We start from the raw sequence: 14,506 nt of genomic DNA on the forward strand, positions 1-14,506 counted from the left end.
AGGGGCGTGGGCGGGCAAGTGCGAGGGGAACAAAAGTACGGAAGGGAGCAAAAAGAGGAAAGAACGGTAGGAACAGAAGCGGAAGGCGTGACGAAGAGGGAAATGCACTGAAGAAGACTGGGTTTCTACAGTGTATTTGCAATTCAGCAAGACTTTGTTGTCCTTGGAGCGACCAAGAGCGAGAAACGCATGCAGATGAGCATATTTCGGTGGACCACACAGGGGTCACGACAGGCCAGGAACATCTCTGGGCGCTGTGACCGGACAGGGGTTTGCGTTGCAGTCCAGCGCAGTGCACCCAAGGATCAATAAAGGCTACATGTAGCAGGAAACGAACGCGATGATAGGATTGCAGCAAAAGGGAGGAAACTGCGTTGGAAACTCGCGATGTCGGTTGGGGTCACAAAGGCACAAAGACACGACACGCGACGGCCTAAATGCGGATTCCACCATGCGAGCCGCTTTTAGTGAGTGCGACCGTCGATGGTCGATGGTGGCGACGTTAAAGAGAAGGAACGACTTGCAGAGCAGCACAAAGGGGGAAACCGCGCACCAGGGGCCACGACGAAAAGTCGTTTTTAGCGCATGGTAAGAAACAGACTAGGCCTAGGCCAGGGGTAAGGCGAGAAAAGGAAACGGCGGGTGGAGGAAATACAGGGCATCGAAGGTCTGGCCAGCCAGACAGAAAGACAGAAACGCGCTGGGCAGCAGTTGCTGAGGATGCCAGTCAAATTGAGTGCCAGGTCTCGACATTTTTAGCGAAACAACCCCCAGTGCACAGTAATCGTCGGGGGGAGGGACGCAGAATCCATACGGAGCATGGAGCACGGGCGTTGCGCAGCCCCAGGTACATGTGATTTCAACGCATTTTGGTGACCCATAGAAGTACACAATTTACATTCAACCGTTGCCATCGAGCGTCAAAAGGCAAGAACAACACAGTGTGGGTCTACAAGGGTCCCCATCCTCTTTTGCGACCCTGGACTCCACCTTTGCTTCCGCGACCTTTGCAACCCTTTGCCACTCTACGAATGTACATCGTCCTTTTTCTGTGGAAAGGAACGAAACTCAAGCCCAGCGGCTAAGACCTTGCCCCGTATTGTTTCTTTGTTCTCGTCCGTGAACCCAAAGGAGGTCCTTTGAGAGGGTCCTACTACCTAATAAAGTGCCCCTCTCCACCCGCCACGTAAATTGAGCCGTCATGAAAGGGCATTGGCTGTGTAATTTCGTGGTCGACCTCTGGCCAAGGCGCGGAACCACGCATTGAGCAATTGTGCATTTGCCCGATTGGGAATTATGAATCAAATGGCTGACAGCTGACGGCTGACGGTTGCCTGCTATTCAGAGAGCAAGAGAGGGAATGCGACCAATCTTGCGGCTGACGGCCGACGACTTGGCTCTCGCTGTCTGAACTGTGCTCTAGGCCTTTCGGTCGCTTCCCTGTTGTGTTCTCTTAGCATTATGGCTATTGACAGTCTGCGTGTCTCACTCGCCAAATCGCGGCTGCGCTGGTGGCACGCACAGGGGCATTGCCACGCGAGATATTGACACTATTTCGGTATGTCAGGAGGGACAAGCCTGGGCAGATTCTTCCGTTAACGAAGTCCAAACTTGATGTTGTATACGTCGCATCTGGTCTATCTTTAATTTACAACTCCAAGGCGTTGGTTGCTTTAAGTTACGAGACTGACCAGCGAGAGGTGACGAAATGATAAACGTGCAGTGATCTGCTCATCTCAGATCCCAGCCGGCCAGCAAGGCAGCCACACTCAGACACAGTGTTTCTTGTGGTGATCGACCTGATCTTCCTTTTTCCTTTCCAAGGTGGCAGATGAGCGGATAAAAATAAACTTGTGGAAGCCAAAGGAATGATTGACTGTTGAAGTAACCCACCTTTTGCTTTTGTTGCCTTTATGAGGGCATCACAACATGGTCGTTTTCTTCCGTTAATGTGCATTTTCGTGAGATCGTTAGGGAACAATACGATAAGTGGCAAAGACGTCGGCGACAGCCTGCATGTTTTGCATGCGGACAGCCGTTGCGAGTTCCTGCACGCGTCGCCTTGTCCATGGTCTTAAATTCTCGCTCTCCTTGTGCACTCTTCGCATGTCTTTCGTTGTTGAACTCGTACCTCCCGTAATATCTTGATTGACGGCAAGCCGAGAGTCTGAATTCGATCATTCTGACCCGGGCGCGGGAGACAATGTCACGAACGTAACGGGATGGCTGGAAAGGAAAAGATGAACCGAGAAAGTAGATAGACGAGACGCGGAAGCGGGAGCGGATCAAGGAAAAAAACACCAGCCGATAAGGGAGGTTGATATTACTTTAAATTTTTTCAAGGCAATCTCGAGATCGACGAGACGAACAACGCAGGGCGGATGATGGCCAGCGTTCCAGCATTGCATTTGAACACAAACACACGAATAGCAACCGCTCCACATTGGTTTTTGCAAGATCTTGGTTGCGATCTGCTGGAAGTTGCCAACAAGTTCGCAGGCTAAAGTGCATCAAGTTGCGAACCCCGTACGTAAATAGAATGTTTTCCGTCCAGGGACGACCAGTTGCAAGTTGTCCCAATGTATTGTTTGCTTTCGTCATTCATATCGTTGCCGCCTTGATTATAACGATCCCAACTCACATCAGCGGCGTTTTACTTTTTTTTTATGTGTGCAGGTTTGTCGTTGATGCGAGTTTGTTTTTCTCACAATACCTTGTTTTTCTGCCCTTCTTTTCCTTCCGAGTGTACAAAGTTAATATATGTTCGTACAACGAAGCATAGCAGCCCAACCGAACATGGACATCTGCAGCACCTCGCCTCGCCCGCTGGGTAAGGAATGCAGGTTTTGTTCTCGCCCCGTGGGCGGCTTGCCGCTTCCATACAACGTAGCTTCCGCAAATACATGAAGACACGAACACACGAACACACGAACACGACGAAACAAATATGGCGTCGCCGCCTTGAGATGCGAGACGCGGAAAAACGAGAAGACGTTGAGCCATGGCACAGACTACGTACGTGACACGTCGTCGAGAACATACGATGTGGCTAGACACCTCTCCCAAACTCCTAAACGCGGATCTCGCTGCACAGCACATTCCGAACCAAGCATCAAACGTGCAAAGTACAGCCTCAAAAAGAAAGCATGTGCGATCCTCGTGAGGCAGTGGTGCACATAACGAGGCACACTGTAAACTCGTTAAAACTACTGCAGATACCACGGCGCAGGGCGTCTTCAACAGCTGGGAAGTCACTAATGCAGGCGCGAGACAGGCCGCGTAAATCAGAAAGGGCGAGAAGACCAAAAAGGGAGACGGGGGAGCGCGTTTGCTGGCGCGGGATGGAGGAAACAATGAACGAAAGAAACTGAGACAAGGCAAGACACCGGAGATCGAAGCTAAAACCGAGCCCCCGTCGAGAAACAATACGACGAAGGCAACATGCACGACCCTGTGTGTGCTGCAGGGAATTACTAGTTGCAGTCGTCGCCGATGATCGATGCAGGGACAATCTGGAAAAGAACACGAGCACATGCGCAAAATGGCAAGGTGTACTGACGCGGACGTTGTTCGTCTGCACGCATCTCATGGCCTTGGCTGTTGAACGGACCCCTCGATGTGGCGTCCTCTCCGCCGTCGGTCATCCGTCGTCGCCGTCGGTCATCCGTCGTCGCCGTCGGTCATCCGTCGTCGCCGTCGGTCATCCGTCGTCGCCGTCGGTCATCCGTCGTCGCCGTCGGTCATCCGTCGTCGCCGTCGGTCATCCGTCGTCGCCGTCGGTCTCTGCTTTCCTGTCACCCGGTTTGTCGTGACTTGATACGCAGAGTATGCAATAAATACGCTGCAAGCCTTGTGATCTTACTCTTTTCAGACCCTCTTGCCATGACAAAAAAGACGTTGTAGTCGAGGAGATAATTTTGGGATAATTTCAAAGAGCGAAAGAGAGCTGCTTTCGTAGTGGTTTTGCTTAATGTTCCAAGGAAGTGGCATGGCATGTGCCGCTTCAACAAACAATCATCATGGTCCATCCTCTCGGAGACGAGGCGATGTATCGGTACCGGTGGCATCGCCCGACGGCGACTTCATCAGCTCCGTGTGCAACGACCAGCTCGCCTTCTGGCTCACAAGATCTCTACGTACGGCAGCATGACGAAGCTTGCCGGTGTTTTTAGACTGGACGTTGTTTTCATAGTGCTTAGCCACGGTCCATCTTATTACACAAGAAGGATGCGCAGACGAGCTCTATGATGCGATCCGGCCATGGATGTGATTTTGGATTGTGCCGCACCGGCACAGGGCTCAAGCGTGTTCGGCGATGATGCCAGCGAGGTCACTAAGATCTGCTGCGCCGGCAGCCGGGCCACGAAAGTGTGTCCGTGCCCGAGTCCGAATGTCTCGAAATGGACCCCATCCCGGTCTATGTTGGCGTCGGCCAGACGGCCGTGACTCTGCACTACCGAATCCCAGCCGTACACACGCACCATATATCAAGCGCAACAGTCATCCGCATCGACCAGATGTTGCCGCGGCCGAGCAGCCAGTCGGTGATGTCTATATGGATGCGTGCCAGAGCGTTGTCGAATAATGGAATGCTTGATTTGTGTGGTACAATGATTCTCTACTCATCTTGCAGGGATGTGTGTTTGAGCTGTCCACTTGCTTCTTTTACATGCATTGTTAAAAAGACGTCAAATGCCACCATCGCCCTCATGCTATATGCCCTTGTCAGACCGCAGTTTGCCTCGTTGCCGTGTTTACAAACCGAACGATGGCGTCGGCCACTGCGTCTGGAGCATCAATGGACGACAAGTGGCCTGCCCCGGCTACCACCTCAAGCCGGGCTCCGGGGATGCACGCCAGCACGCTAGACTTCACGCGGTCCAGTGGTTCCACAATGTCCTTTTCGGCCGCCAGCACGAGCACCGGTGGCGGCGGCGCGGCCAGGCTGCTCAAGGACGTCGCCGTCACATCCTCGCCCATGGCGTACGCCGGCCACGCCGCGCGGGCCGGGGGGTTGCCCCGCAGCATGTCCTCCACAACGAAGCCGGGCAAAGGCTTGCCTTCGTTGGCGCCTTGGAACGCGTGCGTCAGCACGTTGCGGGCCACAAACGACGCCGATTCGGGCGTGTCGTAGGCGTGCAGTTGCTGCTCCCGCATGTCGTTGGGCAGCTGGAGAGCCGTGGCCGGGGCGGGACTCGCCAGGATGACGGCTGCGACGGATGTCGGGTCCTTGGCGATCAGCCGGTAGGCCACCACCTGCGCGACCTTGGCCCCCATGGACACGCCGACGAGCACGACGCGGCGGCGCTGCAGGTTGAGTTTGGTCAGCACGGTCACCACGTCGTCGGCGAGCTGCGCGATGGAATAGGCGGCGGCATCCGCGGGGCCTGTCGACAAGCCCCAGCCCCGAAAGTCGATACTGGCCGTGCGGTAGCCAGCGGCGGCGGCAGCGACGCGTGCAGGCACGCTGGTCCAGGTACGCGTCGAGCCTCCCCAGAAGTGCAGAAAGACGACCGTCGGTGCCGACTCGGGCGGGGCCGGCGACGTCGTCTCGGACAGCGATACGTGGATGCATACACCCGGCTGTCCTGTCTCGATGAATTCGCTTCGAAAGGTGGCCATTGTTGGGCAATTGATGGGATGGAGCCGTTCGTTTGGGGGTGTTCGTGTCAATGGTATTCGGAGTAACGACTTGTCTTTCATTCAACGCGTGCCCTTGACTTGCATTTATATGGCTTGTCCCCGCCGCTGGGCCACATGGCGTTTCCCGTCTTTTCTCCGGACCTTGGCACTTGGCTCGGTGGTTGGTGGCGACCGTCCCGCTTGATTCCAAACCACCATTGCCCCGATTTGGGAGGCGGGCGCCGTACCCCGAAAATGGCGAGACACCGGCTAGCGCGTGACTCCTGTTTGCACACCATTGTTTCTGGCCTGCTGCCCGCCAAAACATTTACTCGAGGCTTTGTCCGCGGATCAGTAGTCTTTGCCCAGGCGCGCCCTCTTGTCACGTTGCCGTCCCGGATGGCCGTCCACTTCCCGCCGACGATCAGCCATGTACGCCATCATGACGCAGGATCCACGAGACACCAGCAATGAATGGCTGGCTGATTATTCTGTGATTGCAAGCGTTTTGGTTCTTGCTTGCACCAAGTAGTAACGTAGTTTCACGTGGTTGCCACTTTATTTGTCGTGATGATCTGAGATGGCCAACATCCATGTGACACTGGTCGCCGCCTTTCCATGCCAAAATTTTGTGCTATGGAACTACTTATAGACGATCAGCAACAGTAAATATCTGACCAGGGCACATATGCCAATTTTCATGAGGATGCATGGCAGCTTAAGGTCGAGCCGTAAATTGGAGACAATGAGTCTGATTTCTGGTCTCTGGTCTCTGGTCTCTGGTCTCCGGTCTCTGGTCTCCGGTCTCACGAATTTGAAAGCACATTGAACATCGGTTGTACGGAATCAAGCAAAGAAGAGATCCGGAACATGTATTTCCAAAGGCACTATTCAACTAAAGGCGACGAAGATGTTGACGTTGACGGAACGAGATTTGCATTTCGAAAGCACCTCATATTAACGCTCGGCTACCAAGTCTGCAATTGGGCCTTGACCCCAAGGCCACATCAAGGGGATAGATGGCCTGAATTTGCTTCAAGCAAACGCTCACGCTTGTCTGCGAACAAAGGTGCTGCCACCGTCGTCGTTACATGCCGCTGGTATGCGGGCCGTCCGTGATCACGTACAGGATGCATGCTGCCAGCATTACGCAGGCCAGCTGGGGCGGACCCCATCCCCTCCCCTTTCCTTGCCAGCCGTCCATCTGGCTACGACCATACGATGCTCGAAGCAAATGCATGCACGCACGTATGTCTGCACGTATGTCTGCACTATATCTGCACGCATATCTACAGACGGCGCCAGGGCTCGGTTTCCAGAAGTGTCTGTTCTTTTGCTTATGCGCGTTTGTGTTTCGGTGCATCGCCTTTTCTTTTCGCACATCGACTCTTTCTGGAGTTGTGCATATCTCCATCCTGTTCTTGCCCAAGTTCCCCGTTCGGATCCCTGAAGCCACGGCGCGCATATGCATAACGCAGGTCACATTCTGGCAGTTCCTGGGCAGTCATAGTCATAGTCTTTCCGTTGCTCTCGTCCTGCCAAGACGTACGACATACGGCATACATTTACCACCAAATGTCTGCGCCGCATATCCCGGCCCCCGCGATGAGCTCAACGAACACGACGAGCACGAGTTTACAACCACCGTATCAGCCTATCATCCAAGGAGGAAGGACTATCAGAGTGCCCAGGGACGAAGGAGGAGGGAGGGGGCCGATGACCCCTGCCTCTCACGTTCCCTGTCCCAGTCGGGCTTCTGATCCGTCGACTCTTCTTCACTCTCTCCCGCCTTTTGCCGTGTCCTCACTCATCATGTCGTTCTTCGTCCATTGGCACATGCCTCCTTTGTCCGCGACCGAATGCTCATCAGAGGGGAGGGCCTGTGTCGTTCTTTTGCCAGAAGAAGAAAGGGGCCGGGACGCAACGCATACGGAAAAGGGTATGCACGAAAGACGAGTTGACGTACATGTACAGACAAGGAGACAAACAACAGAAAAGGGAAAAAGGAAAAACACCGCAACAAGGGTCCTCCCTTCCTCCCTCGTTCTCACACGATGTTACCCTTGGAGTGACAGTAAAGACGGAGGACGACAGGGGCTTTTTCTTGGTGAAGAGGGATGTTGTTTTGTCGATGACTGGGACCACATGGGAGCGAGCACAGGACCTCCAGGCGAAGGGCTGGCTGTTGGTCTCGTCGGTCGCCCTTTTCATACGACATAACCGTTGTGGAGGGTCGCCTCTGCTCGCGTTCGATGTAGACTTTACGGCTCGTTAGATTTTATGTACATTTACGCTTACAAACAGCCACATGCGCGTTGTTTATGATGGATGTATGGATAGACCTCCAAAACGAAGTCTCTGTGAAAGCAAAAGTCCACTCGTCCACTCATGCATGCCCATTTTGGGCTGCTTGCATCCCATCATCCCCGCGGTCCCCTGTGCCCTGTTCGAAAGCGCTGCGGTCCGTCATGGAGCATGCGCATTATCTGCCGACAGGAGGCAAAAAGGTGACAACTAGTAGGAATATAAGAGGGGAAGGGGGACGAGGGAGGAGGGGGGGAAGGGTAAAAGAGTGAGGGATGGAGGGGGAGGGGGATCTCTGGCTGCAGGACGGGTATGTATGTACGCTGCAGACGCAGGTGATCTCCCACGCCGTGAACAGTGAGCCTGGCCCCGTCAACAAGCTGTACGCTGTATGTGTATGTACGGCGGGCCGGCGCTTTTGTGGCGGGGGGGTCTTGTCTAGGTGGTGCATTCGTGGTGCATTCGAGTGCGTTTTTGGTGCAAAATCGTGCATATGCCATCGGCTTCCCGAACAGTGCATGTCGTGTGGCGAACGTTTACTGTTGCTTTTGTTCATGTAAGATATATAGTCAGATGGATGGCCTTGCCGTTGATTCTCGCCTCGATTTTGCCGTTCTGGTAACATCGAGAACCCTTTCCTTGCCCACTTTTTGTCGCCTTTGTCAAATCATTGTGAAGAATGCTTGTAGCGGCCGCGTGCCATGAAACGGCTGACAGAGCCACTCTCTCTACTGCCGAGTCTCGACAGGACCAGGGTGAAGAGAGAGGGGGGCTAGGTGGCGGTGGCGGCCAGCCTAGACAGCCAGAACAACTGACCTCCTTTGGACCAGATCACTCAGGACTGAGGGGTGGGAAAGCCTCGCCGCTAGGTAGCCCCCGGGTTCAAGTTGCAAGAAGAAATATGCTTGCTGAACAGAAAGGTAGAATGAAAACACGAGACCCTGGACCACGGCAGAGACTGGGCTGCGCCGAAACGAACGCCACCTTACGATATCGTTTGAGATGATTCCCTTGTGCCCTTTGCAAAAGCTATTTTTCTTCCTTTGGAGTACGAATATGTTGTACGGACACGCATGTTGTATGTCGTAGATTTTTCTTGTATTTCCTCTTCGTCGGTTTTGTGCGTTCGGCCCCGTCCGTACAATCCTGTAGGACACAAGCCTTTTTGTTGACGGACGTGGGCGCGATGTGTATTACGCCGTGGAGCGGGAACAAGGTGAGTGGAGATGTGGAGATAGTTGAGAGGGAAAAAAAGAAGGTGGCTGGGACAGTCCGAGGCAAGAGGCAAAACGGCAGATTGTCCAAAGGAGCTAGGTAAAAACATCTCAATGATCCCTGCCGGTGAGAACAAGTGAGCGAGAGACGAAGAGAAGAGAAGAGAAAGAAAAAATAAGAAAAAAGGGAGAAGGGAGTCGAGAAAGGGAGCTGTTTGTCTGTTTGTTGGACAAACCGATCACCATGCTTGATCCGATGATCGATGTCGTTTTTCTGTTGTTTGCTGGCGTATGGCTGTGTTTGGCTGTCCACTTTGTCGTGCCAGTCAGCCACCCGCGGTTCCACGTGAATGGGGTGTGTGTGGGCAGAGAGATACTCACATCAGCCTCATGGAGAGCGCCCTTTTCAAGCAGCTCGCATGGCGTTTGCCAGTATTTGATATCAGCTGGCGCACAGATACAAACAAGGGAGAGACAGAGGGGGAGAATAAAAAAAGAGAGTCGGTCAAAGAACAGGGATTCCAGGATCCCCAACTCCGGCCTCCTTTTTCTGTCGTTTCTTTTTCTTCCTTGTGGCATTCTCTGCTGTCTCTTGTGACCCCTTTTGCAAGCCAAAAGGGAGAAGCCCGGAACAAAAGGCACCAAGGAGATACAGGGATACATGCTGAGTCTTTTCTTTCTTTATTTCTTTTTTGTATTTTTTTGTGTTTTTTTTTTTTCAGGTGACAAGGGTTGTTTTTAGACGGAGTGTGGCTCCTTTCGATTTCTCTTGTCTCAATGTGCAAAGAAACAAGTTGAAGCACTCAGGACAATGAGTTGGCAAACGATAAACATGAGGACAGCAGCCCATTTTCATGAGAATCCAGAAGCGTCGTTTTAAAAGTAAATATGTCGTTAACTTCCCGCGGATGAGAACAAAGAAACCGTGAAGTAAGTCAAAACTTAGCACATCTGCACTGCAAGGCCAGAATTTCCAGCTTCAGGCCGCATTTTCGCGGCCGCTGCTTGACCCGCGTTGCAGCTGTGTCCCCTTGTTAGCAGCTATGTATGAATACCCGGCAACTCCAGCTTTCCCTCTTTTTGTGGGACGGCTGGAAAGGGAGGGGAGGGGCGTGTGAAGTACAAGGGGCGTGCTGCTTTAAATAGAGTAAGGCGCGATTTTTCTTGCGTGTCTGTGCGCCCATCGTTCTTGTGTGTGCTGGGTGTTGGTTCTCTGATCCTCTGATGTGCTGCGCAGAAGAAGCGGTGTGTACAAAGGGGACTAGACCAAAAGGGGGGGGGGGGGCCTGGATGGATATCCCATAGCACGCTATGTCGAAGTTGACGTCTTTCCTTGGATGAGGCGAGACGGCGAATATTTTATTGTGATTTTATGTAGTGAATATATACATTTTAACCCTTTTTGATCAAGACGGATCATGAAAACGGAGACGGCGAGACGGGTCATACAGAGTGGCCACAGACGTGTTTGCACAGCACCTGGCAAGAGACGACGAAGACTGGTGATGTTGACAAGTCAACTGCCTTGCGATGCAAAGAATTGATCTGTTCACTGGATCTTCATCTCACTCTCGTGCTTCTCATACGTCCGATGCATCGTTGTGCTGCTTTCGTGCATTGCTCGTGCATCTCTCCGCAGCTTCTCGCAGCTGCTCGCAGCACCGGACACAGTCCTACGCCGTAGAAAAGATCCCGGGCTTCTGTTGCCCTTGCTTGCATGTCGTACTTGTACGTGAGCTGCTGCCGCTGCTGGTGGTTGTCGTGGCGCTTCGCCCGCCTTTGCAATGCTGCCTCATGCGTGCATACATGCATCGCATTTTGCGTCTTGGGGATGCACTGCATTTGGCCTCGCAAAGGACCCTTGACCTCTTGTTTCGCCACTGTCCGAGTACCTCAGTCCGCACGTTGTTATTGTGCTCCTGGACAGACAGAACAAACCGTGACAGAAGCACACCCACTTCTATGCACGCTGTTTCCTTGTCTGACGTGATAACCAGGCAAATCGACAGCTCTATCTATTTACGTTTTGAAAACAGACGACGAGGGGAGCTCCACCATCCACACACACACACACACACACACACACACACACACACACAAAAGAGGAGTCCTGCAAGCAATATGCGGGAGAAGGCGAGGCTAAACGGCAAGAAAGACGACAGCAGACGGCAGGCAGAGGCAACAAACACAAATAAAGTTTCGTGAGGCCATTTCATACGCGCAAAGAACGGCAGACCATGGAAACCCGGGTGGCAGACGCTTCTCTGTTTTTTTTTTTTGTTTCTTTCTTACGCGGGTGGTCTTACAGTACGTCGTGCTCCATATTGGCCTTTCTCAAAAATCCCGGCAATGGTGCACGAGGAAGAGAGGGCAGGACGGATGTCGTGCAGGAGGCAAAACTGGTCTAGCCACACATTGAGCCAGCTGTAATTAGCATATGGGTATCCCAACAGCTGAGAGCACGCCTGTTGACGACAAAGTACTGATACTTTGGACATTCTCGACACTTTCCTCTTGACTCTCGACTCTTCACTCGTCACTCGTCACTCTCACGTATTCGATCTTACAGCCACGCCCCCCTGTCGTGACCAAGACGGGAGACCATTCCCCCCATGGATTTTCCACTGTGGGTTTTCCTTGGTCGCTGCAACCCTGTGAAAGCTGGAGCCCCGAACAGGCCTGCGCCGTTTTCATTTTGTGGGATAAAGCCTTTCAATCTGTGACATGAAGGCCGCATGGCTTCTGTTGTCTTGAATAATGACGCTTTTCAGTATTTTCAGTTCAAAGCAACTTTCATAAAGGCATGTGTATTTTTTCTTTCTTTGGCCGATGAGCTGGTGAGCGCATACAGAGATAAGAGCTCGTGGCATATGCACAAACGAGGAGCGGGAAGACCAGAGACCAATGCCCACACCTGTTGCAACGCTCCGTCAATGTGCCCGCATCCCACACGCCCAAACGCGCTGAAAGATAGGCGCCGACACTGCATTGCGCTCCAGGGAAAACGGTCCGCCATGCACAAAGGACACACAACACAAAATGAGGAGTCCTTCTGGACCACAGCGTGGCCCGAGCGAATCAGAAAATAAACCAGAGTCGGCAGCAGGAAAAGGTGCCGCCCACAGAAAAAGGAGAAAGTAGGTTTGGTTGAGGCGGAAACAAAAATTAAAAATTAAAAATTAAAAAAAAAAATACAAATATAATTTGCCTCGACGCAGTAATACGTCTGGGCAAGCAGAAAACACAGCGAGGCGCGGGGGATGCCGTGCAGGACGCAGCCTGGGGACTGCAGTTCTTCTCAAGCTTGACCTTTATGGCATGCAATACGGCGTACGTTGCCGTTGTGCCTCCACCAAGCAAGTGTGTGTGCGGTGACGGAGACCCAGTTGTGCGTTGTTCGATTACGGCATGCTGAGAGTGTGGGAGAGTGGCGCCAGGCCGGGCAAACTAGGTCGGCAACGGGACACGGCGGCCGTGCCTATTGGGCAATAATATGCATTACGGAGCAAAAGAGTGTCGGTGAATTCAACAGGAGGCGAGAAGGCGAAAGGCGAGAACAAACGATAAACAAAAAGAACCATGGTAGCGCCAACCAAAGAAGCATAGGCGAAATAATCGACAGACTTCCAAGGTCACCCCCACTGCAACGCCCTCTTTTTTTGTTGTCGTCGTTGTTGTGGGTGTGGGTTCTTCGAGACGTGGTGGCCGGTGATTGGATGCTTTTATTTTCTTGTTTGAGAAAATACCATGAGGGAAGAGAGAGAGTGAGGGGTTCGTACTATCGGGCGCTTTTGTTCGGGTGGGAGGTGGACGGAGGACCAAGTACGGAGTACGTCGGAGCAAATTGTTGAGTGTTGACACTCATGTAAGATACCTGTTTATCTTGAATTTTGTTTACTTTTTTGGCGCTTTCCACTTTGCTAATTCAGTTGACACCGCTCTTTGCGTTGTCCACTCACTGCCGTCTATGGTTCCTTTCACCTGTCTGGGCGAGGGCCAGAAGACGAAAAGACGTTGGACGGAAAAGTCCAAACAACATAAAATATTCCAGCCAACAGATAGCAAAGGAATGAAACAAATGAACGAATTTTCTCTGTAGGACCTTCGCCATCTGTGCCCGCGGCGTAGGAAGCAATCCAATCCTTTAATTTGATTCTCTTTCGTTGAGCCGTCTGTAGCACAAAGAGTACGACAACGGCACACGTATCACAAATACGAGAGACGAGAGACGAGAGACCATGAAGCAAACGAAAAGCCCTGTACGCCGTAGCACGTGTCCCGCCACTGGACGGACAAGCACAGATGGACCGTACACCATCCACTTTGTACGGAGAACGGGGGAACGGGGGAACGGGAGCACGGGAGCACGGGAGCACGAGAGAAAACAAAAACACAATGTAATACGGAGCAACAACGTCGTACATGCAACAACGATCACGGCATGACCAGGCCAAGCGGCTGGCACGGAGGCCTTTATTTTGTGCCATCCACGCCCGTAGAACGTTAGATGGTCGTACGTTGTCTTAGTCGATTCCCGCTTTTGTGCTCCGTGACGTTTCTAGAACACCTAGAACACGGAGACGTCGTTTTAAACGTTCGGTTTCCTTCCTTGCATTTTCGTGTCGTCTTCCGCTCCCTCCCCCCTTGACTCGGCGGGACGGGATGCGGCAACGGGAATAAGAGCAACACCTGGTGAGAGACACGGCAAAAGAGGCGGACAGACAAAAGAAAAACAGAAGCACGCAATGGGGCGTCGGGCGGGAAAGGAAGAAGGGAATCGGCAATTCCAATCCTGGAACACGAAAGAAGGAAAGCAGAAGCGACAGAGCAAGTTGACAAGGAGTCTTGTTCTTCCCTGTCTCATATCATTTTTATGTTTTCTTTTGATCCTCGTCACGCGGTTACGTCCCCGGTCTCCCTTCCGGAGCAGCAACCCTTTCCAGAGTAGCTGTGGTTGAGTTGACTGGGGGTGAGTACGAGAGGGGAAGGGGATGTTGGGCTGATGTGACCACTGTCGATCACTGGGTTGGTCCAGTGGTATGTGTTTGGGAGAGTTATCAAAAGGCAACAACAAACGACGAAGACGGGCAAGGATAGAAAAAAAAAGAGAAAAATTAAACGAAAGCTGAGAAGAACGAACAGAACCAAAACATGGGAAATCATAGATTCAATTAATGGAGTAGAGCAGTACGAGTATGTCGTAGTATGTCTTGCCCCAGGACAAAGAAAGCAAACAACTAATGACTCGTTACATTTGTAGATAAACGAAGCGAGGCGAGGCGATAGCGCGATGCTGGCAATCACCCACCGCTTTTTGTCGGAGGCCAGGCCTGTGTTGTTTGTAAGATAGGAATGTCTCACAAAAT

The 14,506-nt window shown here is 52.4% G+C and overlaps 3 protein-coding genes across 3 annotated transcripts; 1 reads left to right on the top strand and 2 right to left on the bottom strand.

Annotated features, from left to right (window-relative positions):
• Positions 1–4,318: 4,318 nt before the first annotated feature.
• Positions 4,319–4,585, top strand: SPSK_08194 (uncharacterized protein; the record flags this gene model as incomplete). The annotated part of the gene is made up of 1 exon (XM_016734832.1): positions 4,319–4,585. One exon carries the CDS (start codon positions 4,319–4,321, stop codon positions 4,583–4,585), a length of 267 nt encoding a protein of 88 aa, XP_016591499.1.
• Positions 4,586–4,725: 140 nt separating this feature from the next.
• Positions 4,726–5,622, bottom strand: SPSK_07833 (uncharacterized protein; the record flags this gene model as incomplete). Its single annotated transcript, XM_016734488.1, has 1 exon — positions 4,726–5,622. The coding sequence occupies one exon, from the start codon at positions 5,620–5,622 to the stop codon at positions 4,726–4,728; it is 897 nt and encodes a 298-aa protein (XP_016591500.1).
• A 5,067-nt stretch (positions 5,623–10,689) lies between these two features.
• On the bottom strand, positions 10,690–10,982 carry SPSK_08181 (uncharacterized protein; the record flags this gene model as incomplete). Its single annotated transcript, XM_016734819.1, has 2 exons — positions 10,690–10,813; positions 10,867–10,982. 2 exons carry the CDS (start codon positions 10,980–10,982, stop codon positions 10,690–10,692), a joined length of 240 nt encoding a protein of 79 aa, XP_016591501.1.
• Positions 10,983–14,506: the final 3,524 nt, after the last annotated feature.

Source organism: Sporothrix schenckii (assembly GCF_000961545.1).
Source record: "Sporothrix schenckii 1099-18 chromosome Unknown Cont41, whole genome shotgun sequence".
Taxonomy (NCBI): Eukaryota; Fungi; Ascomycota; class Sordariomycetes; order Ophiostomatales; family Ophiostomataceae; genus Sporothrix; species Sporothrix schenckii.